This window comes from Chelon labrosus, assembly GCF_963514085.1.
Source record: "Chelon labrosus genome assembly, chromosome: 9".
In the NCBI taxonomy this organism is placed as follows: Eukaryota; Metazoa; Chordata; class Actinopteri; order Mugiliformes; family Mugilidae; genus Chelon; species Chelon labrosus.
The window spans coordinates 9,184,750-9,210,316 of NC_140359.1; the positions used below are offsets into that span (position 1 = coordinate 9,184,750).

Here is a 25,567-nt window from a genome sequence, read left to right on the forward strand (position 1 = left end):
ACTTTAAAAGGTCAGAGATATGTTACACAACTCTAGCATTTTCACTAGGTGTTTGGCGTTTCTTGAAGGACATTTTCTGACAGTGCCCCAGAAATGTCATTCTGTCTGCTGGAGTGGTCTTGACTGAGGATAAAAGGTAGAGAAAATTTTAAAATAATATGACCCACAGGGATCCTGCTGAGAAGAAACAAACCATACATTGTTTTGGCATTTTAGGCTTTTAATTAAAGGCTTTGTATTAGTCGCATGTTAGCCTGCTTTGCTCATGATTTGATGCCATTTAATATAAAAGTGGTGTGGTGCGTGTGTTCAAAGAGATCTGTGGTTAGCAATATCACCATATTGGTAATGGAGTGCGGTTCTTTTAGCTGGAGGAGACCGGAGAAGGAAACTGGTGATGTGAGGTGTTTACAGACCTGATCCCAATTAATATCAAACATGGTGGATATTCAGGATTTTAAATCTGGATGATCATGTCTGTACTTTCACATTAATCAATAAGAGAAACAAGTCTACAAGGACATAAAGCAGCTGATGCCGTTTTCAGGCAACGGTAAACAATCTGGCCCTATATTCTAACGTAAGCTAGCATACTAATGTGGATAGATATTCATTCATTCATTCATTCATCTTCTGTAACCGCTTATTCCTGTTAACCCCTTAACGCCTGAATTGATTTTTCAATTATATAAAGAAATTAATTATTTGTGTTTTTGCTTACCACTCCGACCGGTCCTACGAGAAACTAGTGCTTGCAAAAGGTTCCTAGGTATTTTTTGAATGTGCACAAACCGACATTGGAGTATTACATGCGTTATTTCGGCTGCAGTCTGAGCGGAAACGGTGCGTCGCGAATTCGCGACACTAGGCGTTAAGGGGTTAAGGGTCATGGGGTCTGCTGGATCCTATCCCAGCTGTCATCGGGCGAGAGGCGGGGTACACCCTGGACAGGTCGCCAGTCTATCGCAGGGCCAACACAGAGAGACAGACAACCACTCACACTCACATGCACACCTAAGGCCAATTTAGAATCACCAGTGAACCTTACTAGCATGTCTTTGGACGGTGGGAGGAAGCCGGAGTACCCGGAGAGAACCCACGCAGACACTGTGAGAACATGCAAACTCCACACAGTCGGCCCATGGATTCAAACCCGGGACCTTCTCGCTGTGAGGCATCAGTGCTAGTGACTGATAAAATCTGACCTCCAGTTCTCATTTCTTCTTCTTCTTGTTCTGGTTGTTATGGAGGTTGGCAAACAAGATTGCCGGTGCATTACCACTACATACCAGGCTGATGTGTGGATCAGCTAATTGTTGCACAACAATCTCTGAAATCTGTAGAAATCACATCGGATGTTGCATTCAGTGCATTCTGGTTTCTCTTAAGGTGTATGAGGCAACAAAGTTTGAAAACCAGGATTTTAAACCTCCAGTCTAACCTCCAAATTTCTGCTCTTGTCTAGTTTCCAGTATCAGTTTTTTGTGGTGGGGCTTGGAGGTTGTGAGGGGTTAATGAAATCTGCATGAAGGTTTGAGCATGAAGCAGATTACATTAGACGGTGAATTCTGTTTCCATGCTTAGGTTGGTGCTTACGAGTGGAGGGTTTGCAGTTAAACTACCTCTTAGTCCCAGCAGTAGCAGTAATTGTCCTGCTGCGTTGTATTTATTTTATCAAGGGAAGATGCTGTACCTTAGACAAGAAGAGTCATCAGGTTCTGAAAGTCTCTCACAGCAAAAGGAGATATGGCCAATTCTGATCTGGTGGGTTTTACTATTACAGCTGCGGGAGTCTGTATTCATATTTGGTATTACAGACACAACTTCTATTAAAGTTTAGTCTGTGAAGGAGTAATATCTTACGGCTGAGACGCTCCAGTAGTCTTAGTTAAAGTGGGTCCCATGGGCTGAGAAACAACAGAGACTACATGTGTCTAGACACGCATACTGGGCTTGCAGCCTCTGGTTTTGGGGCTGCAAAAAAATAGTACAGGGTGTTGTATGAGTGACATAAAAGCCTCTTCATAAAAGTTAAAAAATATACATGTTACAAACAGAAGTAGGCAGATGGCCTGAAATGGGACTTCTCCCATGAAAGGTCGGAGCTGGAGGGATTCAACAGTAATATAAATGCCGCTGTTTGGTCCTAGACTATTTGAATTCATTCCCTCATGCCCCAAAGCCCTCCTCTTTAGATGAGCTGTCTTTGTGTGTGGCTTTCTGCCCCAAATAAACACTCCATTAGGACTGTTTTCTGTGCTGCCCTCCTCTCACGTTCCCTGCCCACAGCAGCACTTCCCTCCTCGCCCATTGTCAGCCTGCTGAGTCCAAAGGAAGCCACCCAAAGGACAAACTGTCCCCAAGTGGCGAGCAGAAATGGCAGGCTAGTCTCCACAGACTGCAGCACAGCTCTTATCTCCTCCCGCACCAAGCTTCAGCGACGCAAACACAGACAAGAGCACTGCACGCTATTGTGAGGGGATGTCGAGTTGACACTAATGTCACTCCCTGTTTGGTCTAAACAGACTTATCTCTGTCTCCTCTATTCTCTCCTTTTCAGTCCTCTCCTGCTCAGGTTAAAATAAGAGTAGGTGTAAGGTGTAGGTGCATCTGTTAGTGACTCTGCACCTGCAGCCTATAGAGAAATATGCATTGATGCTTCTTACCTATGTTGAAATTCCCAGTGTTGCTAACGTCTCCTCATAGTGAGTTCTGCTGTCGTGTATATAAACACATCGTCTGTCTGAGTCCATGAGTGACAGTAAACACTGCCACAGCCATCTGGCACCTCCACCTTCCTGGGTATCGAGTGTATAACTACAGACCATCAGCAGAGCATGTCCCTGCTAGCGTTTAAAGCCTGTTGCTATGGCGACAGGCGTTAGTTGTGCCAGCATTGCTCGAGGTTGTATCAGTGCTAATCGAAGATCAATATTGAGGTAGACGGCAGCAACAGGTCCAAGAGCTGGTCTGTGGAGCTGTGCTCCCAGATTGATCTGGAATGAAAGGCCTGCCTTTGTCATCAGCTAAGCTAACTTTCTGAGCTGTTTACAAACACCTTCTGTCAAATGCGTGATTGGCATCTCTCATTGCTTGGACACATGAAGTGCTTTGTATGTGCAAAATCAAAAGTGTCAGAAATCACTGTGTTGTGCAAGAAACTCAGAAATGCATTAGCCCTTGAAAAGCTTTGATATTCTGCTTTATAGTTCTTGATTTGTTAGTTCGTGTTGACCAGAGTCTGCAATGCTGAAGAGGAATTCTGGTCTGTGGAGTTAAAGAAAGTCAGAGAAAAGTGGAAATGTATGAAGGTAAATAAAGTATGACCTTCAGACAGCTTTCTGGACTCAAAACGTGTGCTGCTACAGTACATACCTGCTGTCACCTCAATGTAATATTTGTATTTAATAATATGTGTGGTACAAGAAACCAGTAGTCACTATGTGAGTATATGTTTACCTCTTTGAGGGAGATGGCTTTGGTGGGGAAGAAGTAAGAATGTATACTGACAGCAAGCAATGTGTTCACCCTTAGAGTCTACCAATCACAGAGTAAGTGGCAGAAATGTTTCCATTGCGTTTGAGGAAAATGGCAGCGTTGATTCGCCTGTCAGGCTTATCAAAATGAAACACATCACAGTGGGACGGCAGGCTGAGTCAGACCGTGTCTGGATAAAATGCACATTTGGAGTAGGAGTAGCCAGAAACCCACAAACACTTCTCCTGGCTTAATTATATTTTTCAATAGTGTACCATTCACGAAACTGTCCTTGCTGGTGTCAAAAAATAAATAAATAAAATAGACTGCAGAGGCTTTCCTGTTTAATGCTATTGTCAGTTCAACCTGATCCTTAGATTCTGTTGTTAGTTTGTACATTGCTTTCAGTGTTGGTGTCAGTATTCAAGCAAATCTCAACTCAGCAGAAACTCTCAGGTTCGCAGCTGAATAAAGCTGGAAGCAGCTCAGTATAGGCTGCGGTGATTTCTGCATGGATTTTTTTTTTTTTCTCCACCACTGGGCTCACAGGCTCTCCATGAAAATGCGCTCATGCCAAGGGATTATGACGTACACTGATCTGTTTAAAGCATTAACACGTCAACAATACAGGACAAAGACACAGCTGATTCTCTGTGCTCAAGACAATTTGGTTTGCATCATTATGTGTGTGCTATCACATCCGTATTCCACAAAGGATTTCAAATGAGGATGGCAGTTATGATGAAATGCTTAAATCAACAACAAGCTTTAAGTGCTTCAGTTTGTTGTGCCTATGAGCAGTAAAATGTGAGCTCCTTTTTTTCAGTAGCTGTTCGTCCTTCAGAATGAACACCTGGAGGCTCAGCTAGCTCATAATAGCTCCGAATTGAAGGATCAATGGATATGAATAAGAATGCCAATGCAATCTGCTGCTTGTACGGGAAGCATTAAAATTGACTGGACACAATTGACGCAGGTTAAAATGCCAATATATACATATATATGTGTATTTTTTTCGCAACAGAAATTAAATTAACGGAAAAGCAGCAGGGCTTAGATGTGACTAGTATCTTCAGGCCACCGTTTACTTGGAAATGCTTGGCCTTGACAGTACCCCTCATCTGTGGTCTCCATATTTGTTTATGCGGTTCAGAAATTACTACTCCACTAAAGGACATTGATTAACATTTTCTGGTGTGTATGTGTACTTGCATACATGTTACATTTTAATGTTTACCTCCATCTCCACCTGTCCTCTGAAATGTCCTTCATAAGTAAAACATAAGGGAGCATGAGCAGGCACACCATCACGGGCCATTAAGAAGCACTGTATTTACTGTAAATGTATCATGCATGAGCCGGTAGGTTTCTCCTGACAGGAACAACCCATGGCCTACATGCTGCTGCAATAAATTGCACATCTCAGAGAACACTCCAGTTGACACTGCAAATTGCATCCACGCACGCCTCACCACTGCTGATTGAATGTAATTAAGTTTTCCTCCCCTGCAACGGAGGCTTTTTTTTTTTTTAACCCCGGCTCGACACACTTGGTAGGAAAGAATGTTACGTGCATGTGTGTGGCATTTGAATACATGTTTGATTTCCATCCGTGCGCTCACAGGCAGCTTATTTTCAGGGTTTCTTATTACATCTATTTGCGTATGCTGTTGACGCTGACATAAAAGCTACTATTACGACAGTATTATTGTTCTGCTGCAGAGGCTGAAATGGCAGCCTCTTTTAGTCATGCTTTCCAGAGCATGCCAGAAAACCTCGAGCAGTATCCTCAGATGAATAATGCATGGCCTATTGCTAACAACACGCAGCGTTTGAGTGCTGTGCTCTGGCCTAATCATGGCAACTTCTTGGGTTATAACCACTGTTTTTTTTGTTTTTGTTTTTTCTGCTGTTTTTTTTTCCCAGGAGAATGAGCTTCAAGATTTCCTCCAGGAGAACAAGCACTTGAACCTCCAGTTGTTCAACAACAGCCACAAGGCATCTGAGTATGAGAAGGTGAGAGAAGGTGAAAAGGCGTGGTACGAAGCTCTGCTGTGTGTGAGTGCAACAGTCAACCCTCTGTATTGTTTCTTCATAGACCACAGAATCAGTGAGCCTCATATTCTGTTAAATCATCCACACCTTAGTTTTATCCCCAAGACCTCAAAGGTCCTCAGAGCCGATAACATGAAGTCCAACAAACACAAAGCCTGAGGCCTCGCTATGAATTGGAAGGCAATTTCCCGAAGCTGCTGACTGGCAGGTATTTGCCGCTGGGGTTGAAGAAGGGCGGGATGCAGGTTATTGACGTCTTATCAGGACATGGGTGGCTCTCGGAGCCACGATCTGGAACTGCTATCAGACTGACGGATATGAGTGCAGCACTCTGCAGGGCAGTGCGGATATTAGCCCTTGCTTAGACCCCTGTGTTCTGATCCCTGATGTCTCTGAATGAACCAGGAGGGGCTACAAAGGGCACCTCCCTCTACCCATAATAGACTATTGACCTGCTGCTGCTGAATCCAATATAGTTTTGTTCGATCCATCTACATTAGGTTTGACAGTCGCTTCTATCCATGCGGAGAGTTTTTACTGTGTGGAGGCGGGCGGCTCAGACAGACTCATTGGTTTCTGTTTGTGTTTTGCTTTGCTGGTGTTTGCTGAAAAGCACTCCTTGAGGAATCATTAGTCATTCATGGCTGCTCTGAGGAAAGGGCCTCACCACATCACGACTGCAGGAACTAGTCATCTCAATGCAGATGAGGGGACTTTAAAACGCTGATTTCTAAATGCCGCCTCTTACATAACAATACAAACTGTTTGTGAGAGACAAAACTATGAAGAAAAGGTATTAAAAAAAGTTAGTCAAATTTCTCAGACATTGTTCATAATAGCTGCAGAGACCTCACCAGTGTTGGATCGGTGTACAGTGTATAATATAATGTGCAATCGCATGGTTCAGTTGAAAGCTTACTGCTTGGTTAACAGTGAAGCATGAATAATTTATTAATGTTTGGGTCTATAGCAATAGGAGTGAGTGAATTACATTACAATCACATTATAATAATAACTAAAGGGTTTTATCGCCAAAACCAGCCAGCTCCCACACATGGCCTGGAAGAGTTTTCTGCCTGTCTGAAATGCTTGCAGTGTTATCGCAGGATGCTTAAAATTAACACTGAATGCAAGCAAAACAGTAACAGCTGTACCATTCAGTCCAACCCAAAGCCGGCGCTCTACCTTTATGAAGTGCATTGTGTTCAGTTTTTGTTGATATTGTATCAGAGAGGCTGCTGGGACACTGTTGTGCGATTGGATTGAATCATAGAATAGTGCGTCTAATATCTTGTACGCATTTGGAAGAAAGGAAGTGAGCTGTAAACTCTTAATAAGGCTTCTGCTGGAAACGCTTGGATGCTGTTGTCACAGATTATTCTGGCTGGATTATGGACTTGTAGAACCGCAACATAACATGTTTTTGTGACATGCAAGATGTTGTTGTTTTTTATTTATTAATTTGGTATCATTTTGCCACATCGATTTTGTAAAGCTCTTGAAATTTTCGGTATGGTTTGATCACAGCACCACTAAATTTTGAACCACCCTGGTGCTGTAATGGATGTAAACAATGCATTTTAAAACAATGCCTTTCATTCACAAGGCACATATAATTTGCCCTTTCGATAGTAAGCCTGGCACAATACCTGCAATGAAGTAGTTCTAAGGCAAAAAGATTGTTATTAATTAAAAGAGAGAAATATTGTTAAATGTGCACTGTATTCTCCTATTTATGTATTTTATATGCCTTCATCGTCTCAATCTAAAATATTTGGCTGAAAAGGGGGTCGAATTTTTGTGTAATTAAACTTCAACACAGGTCGACTGTCCAGCAAAAGACGTGAACCTGCCAGTAATCCTAACAGGACTAAAAATCTACCTGCAGCCTTGTGAAAACCAAACTATAACTGCCTTGTTTAGCCCAAAGGGTGTTGTACACTTGGACTTTCAAACTCTCTCGGTCTCTTTGCTTCTTGCTTGTCCTGTCTGCGCAGGTGAAGTCTGAGTATGCCAAGCTCAAAGAGACCCTTGGTGCTGTGACGCAGGAGAGAGATTTAGCCCTGTGGGAGAGGAATCAGCTCCAAGGCAAACTGGAGAACCTAGAGCAGGTGCTCAAGGTGAGGAAGCTGGCTCCAAGGGCAGACACTATTTGTCAATGCCATGTGCACTTCTAGTTTTACAGTAGTAGTCCTTCTCTCCCGGGATGCTAATTCAGGTACTTTTACGGAGTCTAACCCTTTACCAGTACCCCTTCTCCTACCTGTGCTACACTGCCTCCATCTGGTTATGTTCCGCTATACTGTCTAATGTCCTCGACATGTCTGTTGCCTTCCAGTGTCGTGTTGGGAGGTCTGACCAGGAGCTGTGAAAGAGTAGAAGCTTGGAGCAGTCTGCCCCTTTCCCCCTCCAATTTCATGTTGTCCCACCCTACCTGATCTGTCCCTTCCTCCCATCCTTCCTCCCCCCCTGTCCCCTCTCTGCTAGATTTATAAGGTATCACTGCTATGTCCATCTGTTAGGGAGCAGCCCTTCAGTCCCATTCTGAATGCTTTCTGTCCACCTCAGTGGCTGTGCTTATCTCTCCCTTTATCCGTGGGCTGCTTACCCGACATACGAATGGTCACGTGGCTATAAGACCACAGCACTGTGGAATGTGATTTATGCATGAGGCAGGACAAACAGTTTGGCCTACGAGGAGATAGAGACTGGGTCACCCTTCATGATGATAATGTCACCTACAAATTCGATGACATTACCTATCTTAGACCTTAATTTTTACTGGCATGAAAATGTCATTTGCTTCTTTCACCTTACAGCGCTGCAAATAGTCACACATAGTGGGAGCAGTGATGTGACTGGATGACACAGGCACACTGTGTTTTTAAGAGCCTAGCATTCAGTCCCTTGTATTGTATGGCTTCTTTTGTTGTTATGGATGACCACAGACAAGTGAGCACGCCGTGGAGTTTGCTCACCCTTTTCATGTAACATTAAACCCTGTATTGATCATGCAAAGACAACACCACAGAGGACAGCTTTTCAGACAGTCCCAGTAGCCAGATTTCCAACAGGTGTTACCTAAAGGGGGCAGCAAACCTGACTGTTGACTGACGTTTTTTGTTCACACAGCAAAGCATCTCTAGTCCTCATCCATTAGCACCTTTGTGCAAAATTTGATCTGATCTGATCTGTCCTGCGGATCGCTCGACATAAACATGTTCTCACATGGCATTTGCTGTGGCATAGTTTATGTTTTTAAGGGTTTAACGGTCAGCCTCTGAATGTGTGATGTGTGCACATGTAACACCTGTGTTGTCTCTGAGTGTGGAGTCGAAGACTGGAGATGCATTTTGTGTTGGCTTAGTGCCATTGGATTTTAGTTCCACTAACAGCAGCCCTCTCTATGCCCCTCCCCACAATCTTCCCCTCCGGCTCTCCATCCCTACACCCCTTGCGGACAGCATATGCGCGAGGCTGCAGAGCGGAGGCAGCAGCTAGAGTTGGAGCATGAGCAGGCCTTGGCTGTACTCAATGCAAAGCAGCAGGAGATTGACCTTCTTCAGAAGGTAAGGGAACTTAACACTGGAGCACCAGAGGGCCAGGCTTTGTTGTTTGTCCGGACTGTGTCATGGGTCAAAGAGCCTTTTGTTAAATGCTGGTGCGATACATACAGTGTAACAAGGGTGGAAGTCAGATGAAAGACTGTATTCAGGGTATGCAGGGTTCTATAGACAACGCTTTTCTCAACATTTTCATCACTGGCACTCTGACAGCTGTCCCAGCACATCCTCTTAACCTCATCCGTCAGCTGTCCATCACTCTCTGAACCCTGAGTGCAACATTTCAGGAGCACTCCTCTTGTTTGTTACAAGCGAGCAAATCAGACATTCAAAATCCAAAGTAGACATGACACTTTTTAGGGGCTTGCTTTAAAAAAAACGCTGGCCCTGGCCATTTGATGGTCGGGTTTCCTCTTCTGTGCACTGAAGCTGACTGTAATGTCAAAGCAGACCCAGCAGTGGCTGAGATTGCTGATAGTGTGAACGTGATAGGAATTGTCACCAATGCCTTCTCTGGAAACAGTGTGTGTGCCCCAGTGTTGCTGTTGCTGCAGTGTTCTAACTTCACAGTCAGCCTTTCACAGGCAGTAGCTCTCAGCTTTTTTCTCTCATTAACAGAAGCTCATTACTTCCTTATCTTCCCTCAGACGCTGGCTGCTCTCTGTATTCTCCTAAATTAATTGCCTGCAAAGTAGATTTATGAAATTGTAAAGTCTAGATGATGCTCTTATATTCATGTGGAGCACTTGTTTCTTTCAACAGATGTTTCTTGTTCCCATTAGAAAAATATTATCATTATGTATATGCTACAATTGTACTGTGTCACAGTCTTTTATAACATGCAAACCTCATCACACCCGAATGTACAAGCCTTCTTAATTTTTAGTTGGATTAGTTTAAAATTATTTTTCTTAGTCTAGGCCATTTTTATTAGATATAATCTAAACAACATAACAGTCGTTCAGACATAATGTCAGTGCTTGAATGACCGTTTGCAGTTTGTAATCTAAGCTCACACCACCAGACATTGCAAATGATTTTAACTGGAAATCAATCTGGAAATCCCAAAATTTAAAGGAATCAGTATCACATGTTAACAACGTTGTCACGCCAAGGAGTCTGCCACTTCCATTTTGGATTTAAAGAAGTTTAACAAGATTAATTAATTAAGTTTTAAGTCCTTCAGCAGTGCATTTCATGCTGCGAGTGCAGAACACGCTAAAGCCCCTTTCCAATTTCCGTACATGCTTTTGGGACAGGAGAAACTCCTGACAGTGCAGAAACACACATAAAAGTAGACCAAGAATGAGCAGGTGGCCAGAGTAGGCCATGCTATGTGACTGAGTAATTCATGGAGGTAAGTCAGTCTCTTACAATTGGTAATAAATGGTGAGCGGAGTCAAGCATGTGAAGGTACTGAGCAGAGATGTATAAAAGATTAGCACAACACAGATAAAGATGAAAACTGAATATACTGAAATTACCTTGAGGCTTGTTGTTCTGCGAATGAGGGATGTCAGCTGTGTGAATGGTGCTGTGACTAACTCAAGACCAAAGCTGGTGGAGGAGCCTTGCTAAAAAAAACAACAATCTGTATTGAGAAAAGAGTTCAGAGACTCTCAGGCAAGGCTTCTTAAACTTACAGATGCTTCCTTGATTATATTCATTTCCTTGCATGTTCATCTTTGTTTCATGTTGCCTAACTCACGGTTATGACACAAGACAAGTTTAAAATAACATGAAATGTAAACAGTGAAAATGGCGCAAGAAAAGCCACAATGTTGTAGTTGTTTTGGGTTAAGCGTGATTTGATTTCTGCTAAAATTGAGACATTGTTGCTGAAACGCTGATAAGTTTCAGCCTCTGTCATGGCCTCAAGTAGCGCAGACAGACGTGGACGTTTTCTTTTCAGCCATTTTCACTCTGAGCACTGATGAACTTAAAGGTTTCCAGGAAAAAAGCCTCCACTTTGTTTCTTGAGGGCTTTCATTGGTATTTTTAAACTGAAACTAAAATGCATTATAAACTGTAACATACTGTAAGTGAACTTCACCCTGTGTTTCCCAGGCTCAGGTTGAGGCTAAAAAGGAACATGAAGGCGCTGTCCATCTGTTAGAGGTGAGCGTCTGGACTCTGGGGTGGGGTATGGTTGTGTGTTTTTGTGGTTACTGCTCAAGGATGAGGGACTACCTCAGGTAGATCTATGTACACCTAAGGCCATTTCCTACTCCGCATGACCTCAATTCATGAAATATTGTTGCTCTTTTCTTTTTAGTCCTCTTGTTTTAAAACATGAATCCTTGGTTAAGTTAGTATACAGATTGCTTTTCTCAGTGTTTTAAAAATGACTCCTGCTATACACATTAAACATGTAGATTTAAGTTGATTGCACTTTTTTCAGGAGAATATATCATAAAACAAAATGTCACAACCTGTCACTTCCTCTCTGTATTAGCATTGTAATAAGGTGATGAGTTTCAAGATGTGTATGAGTGATGACATGTGTAATTGTGCTTTATTCTTTAATACATCTCTTTTCATTGTATGGATGTGTGTTTATGCTTATACAGAACCACTTGGACAGCATGCAGGTATTTCAGAATTGCTTTTATTTATTTACTTGATTTATTTTTTTTATTTTTAGACCTTTGCTAGTATAATTAACAGGATATACAACAGCCCCATGGTTACTTGGGCCCAAGAGGTGATGTAAAACCACAATCCCAAAACAGTCATCATGGTCTCAGTCTTGAGTTGAAGCTAAACATAATGATGTGTAATGATATGTGTCTGGCTAAGTGGTAGTCAACATAACTCTAATATATGACCATTCCTATATGACCATTCCTCTTTGGATTTCTGAGCTAATTCAGATTCAGTCAATCCTTTCTTGGCCTTTACAACACACTCGGCTCAGTTTCACAATTCCCATCAAAGCGCACTCACAAAAGGAGGACTTTTCTGAAAGGCAGCAACATGAGCCTCTCTGCCTCTGATTCCAAAGTAAAATTCAGTAACACGCTTAACGGTTGATGAAAAAATACTACTTGTTCAAGTTCCAGTTAAATATGAAGGCCTGGGGCCTCCCTCGCTGACCACATACATAATCAAATCCCATCAACACACAGAGGTGTGCAGATTTAAAGTGTGTTAAAAATATGTTTAGATATAAACAAATAACTGTATAAGAATGCAGAAAATCTATTTAATTAGTAAAGTATTGCAATTAAAAGGGTCACCTTTTTTCATGATCAGAATATTTGTGAATACATTAGAATATGCATAGTTGTTAGCTTTCTAAGTGTAACAGATTGTATTTAACAGGGACAGGATACATTACCCGACAGTGGTGAATGTGATCCTTTCCCTTTGTTGCATGTTTTCCAGCATGTGTTTTAAAAACTGTCTAGTTTTCATACAGCTGAGAACTGTATGAGGCTATTATAACCAATATCTCCTAACATCTTACTAACTATTTCACAAATGTAGGACTTCCCTTTTTTTCAGTCCTTTAGCAGCATGTTATATATAGCAGCAACCTGTCTGCATGACATAGACTCTGTGTTTTTACAGCATAAGAAGCACCGAAGCAGCAGGCCTCGCTGTGTGTTGGGCAGTGCTAAAAAATTCCGCGGTAGCTTCAGTGTGTTTCAGAGCATCTGTGGCTCAGTTTCAGGCTGAGATGTGACAAGTTGGTGATTTCATTTCAACTTCGGAAATCACGCTCTAGCACCTGGAATTTTCTCTTATACTTGCCCGGGCAATTGTGTTCAGTTTGTCAGTGTTAGCGTGTGCAATGATGCTCCCTGCTCCTAAAGTATGTGGGGGATGTTTTGTGATATTTTTGTTATTGTCAACATCCTTTGCCAAGACCGCTGCCGGCAACGTTAACCAACGTCCATACGGCTAATGGTGGTCAAAACAGCTATTCTGTAACGCTACATGTGTACATAAGCTGCAAATGAATACACATGTGGGGTGAGATTGACTTAATAATAAAAAATACAGCCCTTCATCTTAATTAAGGGGCTTATTACTCTCAGCACCAGTGTGTTCATAATAGATTTTTTTGGTTTAATGGTTTTAAGCTGAATCAAAAACAATACTAGTTTGATTTAAATTATTGTTGGCTTTGGTCTTTTCAACAAATCACATGACAATAAGGAAAAAAAAAATCACAATAACATCAGCCTCATCCTCTAAGACAGATTTGGTATGCATTCTTAGAGCTAGAGTTTTTCATTTGTTATATTCTGCATTGTTAGCATTATCTGTATTGTAGCTGTGCATGTGATACGTATGATGTACTGTTAGTAGTCGTTAAACAGGTCATTCCAGGAATTATTTCTCTGTAATGACTGATCCATGTTAGAAGTCCTACAGAAAATGCTGTTGCATTTTTTACTTGTGTGTAGACGGTAGACGTACGGCATTGTACACGTACCTGCTGTTTATGTGTGTACTCTATTATTTCTGCACGGGTAATGCTCATACTGTGGTGGCCTCATTTTTTCTTCTTCTATTGCCCCCCCTCACCCCACTCCCACCCCATCCTCACCGCGTCTCTCCCATGCCCATTCTACCCATCTGTTTATCTTTCTTTCTGTTTGCCTGCCTCTTTCTCTCACCCCTCTATTCGACCACTCTCCTCTCTCGCCGCTATCAGGCCAAAGTCCGCGAGCTGGAGGAAAAATGTCGGAGTCAGAGTGAGCAGTTCAACCTCCTGTCAAAAGAGCTGGAGAAGTTCCGCCTCCAGGCTGGAAAGTTTGATATCCTCAGCACTGAACCCTTAACTGTATGTGAGTCTCCAGGTTCTCCGAACAAATCCCTGTCACAGCTCCTTAATGGACTGGCTGCCCCCATAGGGAAAGGTATGTGTGGAATCAGCCTTATTTTTATATTCAAACATACCTTATAGGAAATATATTAGCATTTATGCACGAAACTGATATTCAAGATCTTACACGGTGCTAAAGTGCTTCAGTAATTACTGTAATACGTATTGTTCAACTCTTGCTATGTAACGGTAATTAATTTTGTCTGGTTACAAGTGATTGGAGACTGAAGAATATGAAGAGTATAGTGGTATATCCATGGGAATTATACCGACTTAACAGCATGCATTTTAGCATTTACTCAAATAGCAGAACCATTTAAATGATACTAAGTGGGTTAACTATATTTGCAGTACTGTACACCATGGTGAAATATATAAATAAAGAAATTATATAAAAAATCCAGAGGGTATTAGTATCATTGTTGTGGTTTGTACTTTGATATTAGATCTGTTTGTTCCACAGGCAATGAGGCTCCAACAAGCAGATCTTTGATATCTGAGTTCATTCGACCACTCCAGATCAGTGGAGACAAGCCGGAGCTCCTCTCTGTAAAGCCAACATTCCTCACTCGCAGTCGAGCCAGCAGTCCAGCCCGGGCTTTCCTCTCGGAGGTATCTGACAGTAGTTAGGGTTAGGGTGATAGGTGCATCCCCCAAAACAATTGGACCTGCTAGCTTGGGGTCCATAGGCTCTCTGGTGGACTTAGAAGAGATGAGTAATGGAAATAAAATAAAAAGTAAATAACTTTAATAAGTCAAAAGGGAATACACAGAATTCATTTCTAATTTGATCATCATCATCATGAAGACCAGTCAAACAGCATGATCCAGAGAGGCAGGATCTGCATGGCAATTTTTCATTCTTGTCCTAGCTCTTGTGGTTTTCCCTTTTGAAGGATCAGTGCAGACTACTACAACCTTCTGGTGTGGAGAATTTTTTACTCTCACACAGGCACAAAATTCATATTCTAGCTAGCCGTTGGCTTGTAGTAGCGGTGTGTTCAAGTACAACATTTTGGCCGGGATGCAGGCTATGTGAGGGGACTCCACTGTCCTTTTTTGCCAGTAGTTATTTGATGTCAGTTCTGGTGTATCTGGGCCCTACCACCAATTCATACCTCAACCCTGGTGAAACAAACAATTGACAAGTCTGTTTAGAACCTCATGAAGCCTCTGAGATGAAAGGTAACAGTTTACAGAAAAACCATAACCTGGATGACTGACAACCTCCATGGACATCCTTGTTTATTGAATATTAATTCATTCAAAACTTCCCAAACAAAGTGAATCTAAGAAACTTCAGGCTGCACAAGGCAAGACTATGTAAAATGAACTGAGCGGAACTAACCAATGTTACATTTGTCGCCTCAGTAATACCTCTGTTATCACTTAGTGTAGACAGCACTTTGCGACAATTTTTGGAAAATGCTGATTCATTTTAATCTTAGTAATGTGTTTGGGGCCGAACAAGAGAACATCCACACAGCAGGGATCCAGGAGGCCTCCCAGTTTCACTCTTGCAGGCTGATTATTTGTTGGAATTGATCAGAACAGATTTAGTGCACACAGGGTCAAACATTTAAACAAAGGGAATTCGTAGTATATATTTTATTATGATGTTAAATCAAAAGTAAGTGTTAGATGTAGAAAACGGGATTATTTGTGATTTATTTTTTTAATCTTTAGATGGACAAAGAGCTCGGCTCAACTACCAGGTCCAAACCACGCTTCACGGGGAAAGTTCGACTGTGTATTGCTCGGTACAGGTAAGTGTACAGAACGCACAACTAGTTCTTCACCTGCTATTTATCTGTATCTTGTTTTAGGGCCGTATGCAGCTGTTATTTGAAGTCCAGTTAGTCTGCTAACGTGGAAATATGTTAAATGTTCATTTTCAAAGTACATGTTATCATTAGAGAAAGCTTCACACCAAAGTAAGTGGATAATAATTAAAAAGAGATGCGTTCAAAAGTCTTTTACAGCAAACTGAACTGTCTAGTATTCAAGGATATTCGCTTTCTCTCACAAAGCATTCGGCTTTGGTCTTAAAGATGATTCCGTGTTTCGATCACTAAAGAAAATTAGCCGTCAGCGCAAAAAATTATTGGAAACGTCTGCAGACAAATGTGTGAAAGAGTGCCAGATCTTTCAGCCTACACCGCCCGCAGCGCTGAAAATCAAAATAAAAGAAAATAAAAGAACGCAAACAAACATATCTGCAATGTAACATCTCGCAAATCTTATCTTTTCCACCATAGCTACAATCCTTATGATGGGCCCAATGAGCATCCTGAGGCAGAGCTCCCCCTGGTGGCAGGGAAGTACCTCTATGTTTACGGAACGATGGATGAGGATGGCTTTTATGAAGGTCTTACATTTTTATTGTTTAATCTTTTGTACTTCACTTTTTATCAGCATAGTTCTAATAATCTATTTTTTGTTTCCGCAGGAGAACTGCTGGATGGACAGCGGGGTCTCGTTCCATCCAATTTTGTGGATTTTGTCCAAGATGAGGAAACACCCAGTGTCCAACACAGGGACACGGTGTCTAAAGAACCTGGCTACCTCAACCACAGTAGCCTGGGACCTCAAAGACTGGGGGTCGGCAGAGGAACCAGAACAGGCATAAGCAGCCTGCTGTCTGACAGTAAACTAGACTGTCTAAGCACCAGCAGCTTGGGCATGGACCTCCTGGGCTCCTCCAGCAATGGAACAGGAACGCTTGATGTCAACATTGACGAGGTCGGTGAAGACGTTGTGCCTTATCCTCGCCGCATCAACCTGATTAAACAGCTGGCCAAGAGTGTGATTATTGGTTGGGATCCTCCTGTGGTCCCACCAGGTTGGGGCTCCATCAGTGGCTACAATGTCTTGGTGGATAAGGAGGTTCGCATGAGTGTCCCCTACGGGGGCAGGACAAAGTCACTTATTGAAAAGCTCAATATGGCCACAAACACCTACCGTATCTCAGTGCAGAGCATCACCGACCGGGGCCCGTCAGACGAACTCCGGTGTACTCTTCTCGTGGGAAAGGATGTGGTGGTGGCACCTTATTACCTACGGGTGGACTGCATCACACAGGTCTCTGCTGAGCTCTCTTGGATGCCCAGCAACAGCAACTACAGTCACACCATCTTCCTCAATGGTGCGGAGTATGACATGGTCAAGGCTGGGGGCTATAAGTACAAGTTTTTCAACTTGAAGCCGATGACAGTTTACAAGGTAAAGGTTGTCGCGCAGCCACATCAGGTGCCTTGGCAGCTTCCAATGGATCAAAGGGAAAAGAGGGAAATCTCTGTGGAGTTCTGCACTCAGCCTGCAGGTCAGCCTCTAAAACATTACATTGGCACATTTATAGATTCTGTAAGCCGCAGCACTACAAGGATTTTCTTCCACACTGTCAATGGTTGTCTGGCCACTGCTTGACCTACGCAGATATTTTTTAGCAATGCCAGCATGGCTCTAGGGATGGCAGTGTCAGTGTGTTGGTTGATTGTTCAGTCCCCCCCTGCAGAAGGACAGCCTCACAAAGTCCTTTGTGGCATGGCTTTAGACCCACAGTCTTGTGACTACTGTTGTAGACTTTAGCTGTCCTAAAAATAAACCTAAACTTGTATTAGGCATGTTACACGGCATGAGTGCTCTGCACGTTTGTGCGTGTGTGTGTGTGCTGTTTTCTCTCCGCCTTGTGCTTCCTCCAGATACTGCCCTCCCCCTTCCTGGAGTGGGTGGTTTAGCGCAGCTGTTCCCACTTGCTCATCAAGGTTGGAAGTACAAAGACTGGGGGAGAAAGACCAGTCTGTGCCAAGGAGGGCATTTGGGCTGGGTTGATGTTCTGTGCCTGTGTGATGTTCTGTGCTCAGCTTAGCAACTTACTTCCTCTTTGCAGAGAGAGGTTGTTGCATTTTTTATTTATTTTTTTGTAGTTTAGACATTTGTGTTTGAGGTCATAGCTTTAGCTGATAATTATTTTGCTTATTGCAACACCGATAGTTCACCTATGGGTGCTTATTTCATTTTTTTAATCTAACAAGGCCAATTTATTTATTCTTTGACCACTAGGGGGCAGTGTGATTCGTTGAGATGTTGACTATTTAGACACCCAGCTGACACAGAGCCACACTTACATTCATTTTGGACAACATGTTTAGCAAATGTAAATCTGCTATTCACTATTTTTTTTTCTTTTAGTTCATGTAATTTTCTATGCCAGCAAAGGTTTAGCTGCAATTGCGCTCTGACACCAAATCTGCAGATTGGTGATTGACAGATGCAAGGTACAGTGAGTTTATTTAAATCAACTGCCCGCTGTGGCTACGGCACTCAGACTGGACTGTCTCATCACTGTTTGCTAATGCAATTAGTTTGGGGCTGAGGCTTAGTTACAGGTGTATTTAGGATTAAAGGGAAACACTGCTGTCCTGTCTCTTCCAATGTAGTTGACATTCTTGTAGTCTCTGTTCTGCTTCCAAGTAATCTATTTCATGGTGAAAGCTGATAATTTACATCCAACACAGAAATCTATTTATTTACTCAGCCGGTCGCTTCAAGCCCATTACGTTTACAGACCTGACAAACGTCTCAGGCATTTTTTATTTCTCCCCAGCCACTTTTAGATTGCCCTCAAGGATTTGTGTGTGTGCTTCTGTTATAAGACACATGCATGGGGGGGGGGGGGGGGTAATGAGAATACATTCAAGACGCCTTCTGTGAGCAGAGCTGCATAACACTGGAAACAAGAGTCTCTCACAGCCAAATTAGTGTAAATAGTCAACATGGATCTCTGGGATTTCTTCTCCCATGAGGCTCATTGTTGCTTTACTGTTGCCAGCGTTAACTTGGGTCTCACAGCCCGACTATCTTGCTGCAGGAAATCTTTTAAAATGAGAATACAGCAAGAGACATTTTCTCCACAGCCAACTACATTTATGACACACCGTGTGTGTAAATGTGTAGGTACTGTGTAGTTAGCCAGTTGTGGGTACAGATTACATGTGGTCAGAAAAATTTTAATATTGTTGATTTTTATTTGGCTGTTTATGGTGCTCAGGGAATGAAGGGGAAGGACGCTCCCATTGTTAAGATAGCGGTTCAGAAATTCAGACGCAAACAGAAAATGGCAGAAAATCAAGCAGCAGAAAAAGAAGAGAGAGGAGGACAGAAAGGGAGTGAGGCTTGAGTGAAGTTTGAATTGACATTTTCTGTTGGAGGCTGACAAGCCCACATGCTGAGAGTTCATTAAATGATCTTTCTATTCAACATGCTAATTAGAGGTGTCTGAAATAGTCTCAGCATTGGTGGCAGGCAACTGTTGTCAATAAGTGTCTGGGAGCACTATATCAGACTTTTACACTCGCCGTGTGTTCTTCAAACAAGTTTCTTCATTAGCTCTTATACATAGAATATTTTTATTAGTATTAGTCACACAGAGCAGACACTAATTGACTTCTTCAGTATCAGTGTCTGCTGATTGTGTCCGGTATTAAGGAAGAGGCTCTGCTGAAATGTTCATTTAAATACTAATTTCAGTTCTCAAGAGGACCTTGTTGTTTACGACGGGGGCAGTTTAAAAATGATGAGAGGAAATGAAATCTCCAAACAGCCACTGCTGCTGCTGTAAGACCGTGTTGTCTGCTGAGAGTCAATGCAGAGATGTGATTAAGACCGATGTAGATAATTGGCCCCTCGCATAGCCCGAACCTTGCATCTTGCAGATACTGCTGACTGCATGTGCTCATTTCCCGCTCACTGTGCGATTGCAGGTGAGCAGCAGCACTGCACAGATGGGTATGTTGTTTGGTATGCAGGCAACACTGACAGACTGTGGAAATAGCAAACTGTGTTTTTCTGATGCTCCCTAAAAAAAATGTCAGCAAGTATCTGGCAACAGGATATTGCTGTACATACCCTGATGGGTGAATGTTGGCAAACTTTCATTTTTTTTTCAGCCGATGTAACACCTGCACACAGTATGAATATGAATGAACGATGGGAGACGCACAGTCAACCTGCACAGACATGAGCATAAATATAACCAAATCATTATACAAAGTAATGTGTCATAAATATTATTATTCAGCTGTCTGTAACTGGTTGTATCATAACACACACCAGCTGTTCCTTTCAGGAAATTGAAAATGCTTTCAGTGAAATTTAGAATTCAATGTTCTTTACTAAGTGAATGCAGTTTTTGGCAATGAAACACTACTTCAAATGTGAGATAGTTTCCCCTGGAACAAGGATCCTTATTTCATGCCACTGTGAAATTGTTATTAAATGTGAGAAATCCATTGCACCTAGGTCAGCACATTAATTTTTGATCAAATTGGCAAAAATGGCTTAGCTACTGTTGAGTTGTTGTTTCTTTTTTTTTTCTTCTCTCCTTATCCAGTGTGTGTATTGTGCTCCCCAGGGCCCCCTCTCCCTCCCCAGGAGGTGCAGGTCCAGTGTGGTCAGACGCCTGGGGTCCTGCAGGTCAGATGGAAGCCACCGCCCCTGACGCCTTCAGGAACCTCCAATGGGGCCAGTGTTATTGGCTATGCCGTGTGCACAAAGGGACAAAAGGTACCGAGTGAGACCATATCTTTTTGATTCTTACTATGTAGCTCCTAAAGCTTTTCTCAGTGGTGACTTTTGTGAGTAGTGCTCTATTGCCATCTCCTGGAGAAATTATTAAATGCTAATATAAAGGCCCTAGGGATAAGAAAAAGTCACTAAACAGGCAAGCTCCACTGTGTTCATTAACTTGCTATTATGTTTTTCTGTGTGTATGTGTCTAATAGACATAATGTTACTTTATCAAATTTGGAAATTAAACCAGTATTCTACCATTCTTTATGAGTGAACTGGGTGCAGTTAAGTAGTCTTCACTGGTGGAGCTCCAGTGATTCCGATTTGTTTTTAATTTTCAACCATGATAGATTTTGAAGTGATTTTAAATGTTTAATAATGTTAATTATAACATAATAAATAATGTTTAATAAAACATATATTTGTCTACTGCTAAAATATGAGTACTACACATGTATGTTTGTATCAAGGTAGTGCTGCAGAATGAGTGCTTATAAGAACTCTCTGGTTCCTGTGTGAATGCAGATAGCAGAGGTCTTGTATCCCACAGCAGACTATGTGACTGTGGAGTTAAACAGGATTCAGTGTCTGGAGGCCAGAGAAGTCATTGTAAGGACGTTATCGACACAAGGAGAGTCTCAGGACTCGCCTGTGGCAGTCATCCCGCACAATCTTTTGGGCTCTCCACGCCTCTCACACAGAACAACAGCGCCTCCCCATTCTATGCCCCATCCTCAGTCCCATCCAGTGCACTCACAAACACATCCTCCTTACCCATCAACTTACCCCCCAAATCACCCTCAGCCCCAGGTGCAGCCTCTGCCTCGGGCTCAGCCCCACACGCTGCCCCACGCACAGCCCCACTCGCAGCCCATCCGACACCCTCCTCCTCCTCACCCCCAGCCTCATTTTCAGCGCCACTCAATGCCCAAGTCCAAACCATTAGTAAGTGCCAGAGAGCCAGAAACCAAAGAGCATGAGGTAGGCCTGCGGCCTGCCCAGCCCTGGGAGCGCTCCCCCTCTCCGCTGCCTCCAATGCGCGGACCCAACCTGGAGCCACCACACTTCCAGCCACGGCGATCACCCTCTCCTCAGAGGATCCTGCCGCAGCCTCAGGGAGTCCCCATCCCCAACACCATCGCCAAGGCCATGGCCAGAGAAGCTGCCCAGAGAGTGTTTGCAGAGGGTAACCGGGTGCGTGAGGATTCAGTGCTCAATGAAAAATATCTCAACATGTGATGGAATTTAGAATAAACCCTAGATTATTTTTCTTTTATCAAGCTAATGGGATTATGCTTTAAGATGATATCACAATTCTGTCTTATTTCTAAAAGTCAGGTTTCTTTGAAAACCATTAACACAAGTATTGGTTTCAAGTTAGAACTGTTAGTGCCTTTAAAAATATTGCCATTCTACATTATGGGTATTGAGTTTAAGTAAATATCTTGCTCAGTATTTAAATTTTTTTTCCATTTTGATTATTCTCCTCTCAGTCTAAAGGTCTAACATTTCTTTTATCAGGTTGAGAAAAGGAATATATTTAGTGAGCGAGGTAATGCCTTGCATCCACTCAACTCTGATGAGGAGGAGGACGGCTACGATTCTCCTCATGCGAGGAGGAGAGGAGCCTCAGTGGATGAATTCCTCAGAGGCTCAGAGTTGGGCAGACAGGTACGGAAAAACACAAGCTGTGGTCAGACTGTTGTTTTTTTAGAAGTATGCAATTAATTTGTATTTCTGCTTTTGTACAGTACATCGAGTACACACAAATAAATACTTTTACAAGATGGAGAAAACTTGTTAAGCTATCCAGTTAACCAGTATATTGTAATATTTTTATCATGGCTAATCATTAGCATAACCTTTGTTCTGATAGTGTAGCTATAGAAGACTTCAACAGTGTACTCAACTTTGTGAGCAGCACGTTCTGGCTTTGATAGCTGAGCTGAGCCGCCAGCAGACTTGTTAACAACACTGAAAGCTAACACAAATCTCTCTTGTGTCTCCCAGCACCATCATCACCACTACAGCCACAGTGAGGAGTACCACACAGAGAGCAGCCGAGGCTCTGACCTGTCCGACATAATGGAGGAGGACGAGGAGGATCTTTACTCTGAGATGCAGCTGGAAGAGGGCCGCAGGCGCAGTATCAACTCTCACAACACTCTTAAGGTACATACTCACCTGTACGCCTTTGGTCTGTGGTGGGCAAGTGGAGGACAGAGGAAGGTGGGGAGAAACAGGGGCCTAGGTAGGGAGTGTCCTTCCACCAGCAGAGGTAACGGCCATCTCTCACGAGCTCCAAATCTGGGCCTGTCGTGGCTTTGCCTGGCTGAACTCCTATGGCTCATATTAACTGAATCAACCTCCCCACCCCAGCCTGCTCCTCCACCCAGCCCCACCAGCGCTGCTTTATCCATTTCAGGCTGAGCTCACGAGAACTGTAACTGTATAAGATGCATGTGTGAGGGGAAGGCTGTAGAATCATAAGGTTTGTTTCTTGTGGTTTGCGTTGCATTTTGACGCTCTTTATACTGCAGCGGAGTAGTTACAGCCAAATGTTAGAATGTGAAATTGAAGTGTGAATATTGATATACTGTGCTGTATCAAAGGGTCATGGCATATTAAGTGCATATGGGAATCTCATTTAAGTGAGTACTTAAATGGAAATATTCACTTTTGTTCATGTCTGTCACGTCCCAATGTTTAATTTTATTGTCGCTGTTAACATTGTCGGTACATGATCTTGTCTTCATTTGGTCTGTCGGTGGGGATGCGTGGATGTAAAGACAATCTCCCATCATGAGAAAACTGCATTATATAATGACAGGTAGAGTTACTGTAGCGGCTGATGGATTTTTTTGTCTCATAACTGAGAATAGGTATCTGAAGTCAGAACAAAATTCCTGCAAGTTATTTCTCTTTTTAGTCCATTTAAACCTGAACATGGAAGTGGTGTTTGTGAGGGGTATAACTCTTTAAATACTTTTTGTCATCATCGTCTATTTGTAAGTCACAGTCTCTGTCTTGTTACATGTCTAGTGAGTAAGGTATAGTTTAATATGAAAATGTCAAATTGTCTTCTGCTGTTGTTTTGAGTTTGAGCTCTGTATGTTTCAGAATGTCCTTGGTGGCTGATTCTTCTACTCACTCAGCTTCACTTTGTTCATTTATGGCTTGTATTTATTCATTTCATCCACTTTAATGTGTTCATTTAGCTCTCACCTGTGTTGCTAATTCGGCCTATCACTTGCTTTTTATTTTCCTCGTTTTTAAAATACCACTCCATGTCTGATCCTTGACAGATTCCTGTTCAGAGCATGTCATTTCCTCCTCACGGAATGAGACTGCATGTCTTACTACATTGCCACAAATAACTAATTCTGTCTTTATTTTGTCTTTCCCCCCCATTTGTTCTTATTCACATAAAAACTGTGTTTTTCCCCGCCTGTTCTAAAAACCTTCGAAAAACTTTTCAAAACCCCCCTCACAAAAATCTAAACTGAAACTTTTGAATTGAACTGAACTGTGAAATTGTGGAACCTTTCTGCCTTGCTCATGACTGAAGGCATACTACAAGCGTCACGACTTAGCCGAGGAAAGAGACTGCTGGGACCTCCAGAGGGAGGTGGTGAAGCAGAAGTCGCTCCGGAGCAAGCGTCTCCACAGTATCCCTGAGGTGGCCGAGGAGGAGTCAGACAGCGTGGACAGCATGGGTCAGCGCCTGTGCTTTGAAGAGGGCGGCCGGCCGGGAACGCCTCACACTCAGCGGAGGATGTACCCCCCGGACCCTCATATGCGCAACCATCACGCCCCCAGCAAGAACTCCCGCCTGCAGCGCCAACGCTCCTCCCCTCGCTTCACTGACAGCCGCTACTGCTACAACACAGACAACCTCATCTTGGGACGACCCAACCGCCAGAACACCAAGAGTCCCGACAGTGGCTTAGACTGCGGCAGCGAGGAAGAGGGATCTCTAGGACGAGGCCATCGAAACTACTATGCACATGGGAGCCCCATGAGGGGGCCTGTGCGCGTCATCCACTGTGAAGGCCCGGTAGAAAGGCGGGCGCTGGCCATGGGTCGTAAAAGAACTCTCACCCGCCAGTGCAGCGTGGAGGAGGAGTACTCTGATGTCCCAGTGACTACAACCAAGTCAGTACACACGGGTGACTTTAGGAACAGGGATCACTTTGGGCCTGGTCGGGAGGCCGGGCCACGAAACTACTCCAGGGAAGGGGCCCTGAGCGAGGGCAAGCTGAACGAACTGGACAGGGTCTATTACAGCCCCCACAGGGAGGCTAGGGCCCAGTCTTTGTCCAGGCTCAACCGGGACCAGCCGCTGGTGTGTGATTCCGACTTTCTGCTGTACTTTCCATCAGCAAGCTGCAGCCATTCTGTTTTCTAAATGTTGTCTGTTTTTTATGATAACCCCCTTCTTTTCATTTGGCTTTTTGTTTTTCTCATTCTTGACAAGTTATCACGTGTTCATGGTTGATCTGATTTGATGTTTTATTTTGTGTGGATTACTTTGCTTGTATTCAGATTGTTAGGTGGAGTTTAAAGTAAAGCTTTCAATTATCTAAAGGCCATTTAACGACGTTTTGACTTCTCATGTCTTTGAGGGTAAAAGGCTCCATTTAAAGAAAAGTCTCTGTGCAGTGCATGGGGATGTGCTGCTCCTGTCTTTTCCTCCCCGTCTGTGTCGCCTCTCTGCCAGCTGCCGGCTTCATATGTTGCTCTCCATGTCTCGCCCTCTAGAGCTGCAGATGTAGCGCTCCGCCGTGTGCCTCGAGCTTCATTTCTGCATTTCTGCATCTCCTGCCTTTGCATACAAAATAAGGCCAAATGAAGTCTGCTGCAGCCTGCGGGGGATTCATTTAGCCTTCAACCCATTTGCATCATCACTTGCTTATCTATTCCACTTCTTTCAGCAAAAAAATAAAATGTCTTGTTCATAATATCTTCTCATATATTACATTTTTTTTTGGTAGTAGTCATCCAAAGCCCTGGGCTGAAGCTATAATGGCTTTGCTCACACAACTACATCTTTAACACGTCTTTT

The 25,567-nt window shown here is 43.0% G+C and overlaps 1 protein-coding gene across 1 annotated transcript in view; it reads left to right on the forward strand.

Moving 5' to 3' along the window:
• The window catches only part of rimbp2b (RIMS binding protein 2b), a 61,178-nt gene that overhangs the window by 26,775 nt on the left and 8,836 nt on the right, over positions 1-25,567 (forward strand). The window contains exons 3-16 of the mRNA XM_084552212.1: positions 5,404-5,493; positions 7,530-7,652; positions 8,997-9,101; positions 11,163-11,213; positions 11,666-11,686; positions 13,762-13,966; positions 14,396-14,544; positions 15,619-15,698; positions 16,191-17,254; positions 20,345-20,496; positions 21,028-21,696; positions 22,024-22,173; positions 22,513-22,674; positions 24,071-24,847. Coding sequence (XP_084408338.1) covers positions 9,000-9,101; positions 11,163-11,213; positions 11,666-11,686; positions 13,762-13,966; positions 14,396-14,544; positions 15,619-15,698; positions 16,191-17,254; positions 20,345-20,496; positions 21,028-21,696; positions 22,024-22,173; positions 22,513-22,674; positions 24,071-24,847 — 3,582 coding nt within the window. The 5' untranslated portion in view covers positions 5,404-5,493; positions 7,530-7,652; positions 8,997-8,999. The remainder of the gene's footprint in view (positions 1-5,403; positions 5,494-7,529; positions 7,653-8,996; positions 9,102-11,162; positions 11,214-11,665; positions 11,687-13,761; positions 13,967-14,395; positions 14,545-15,618; positions 15,699-16,190; positions 17,255-20,344; positions 20,497-21,027; positions 21,697-22,023; positions 22,174-22,512; positions 22,675-24,070; positions 24,848-25,567) is intronic.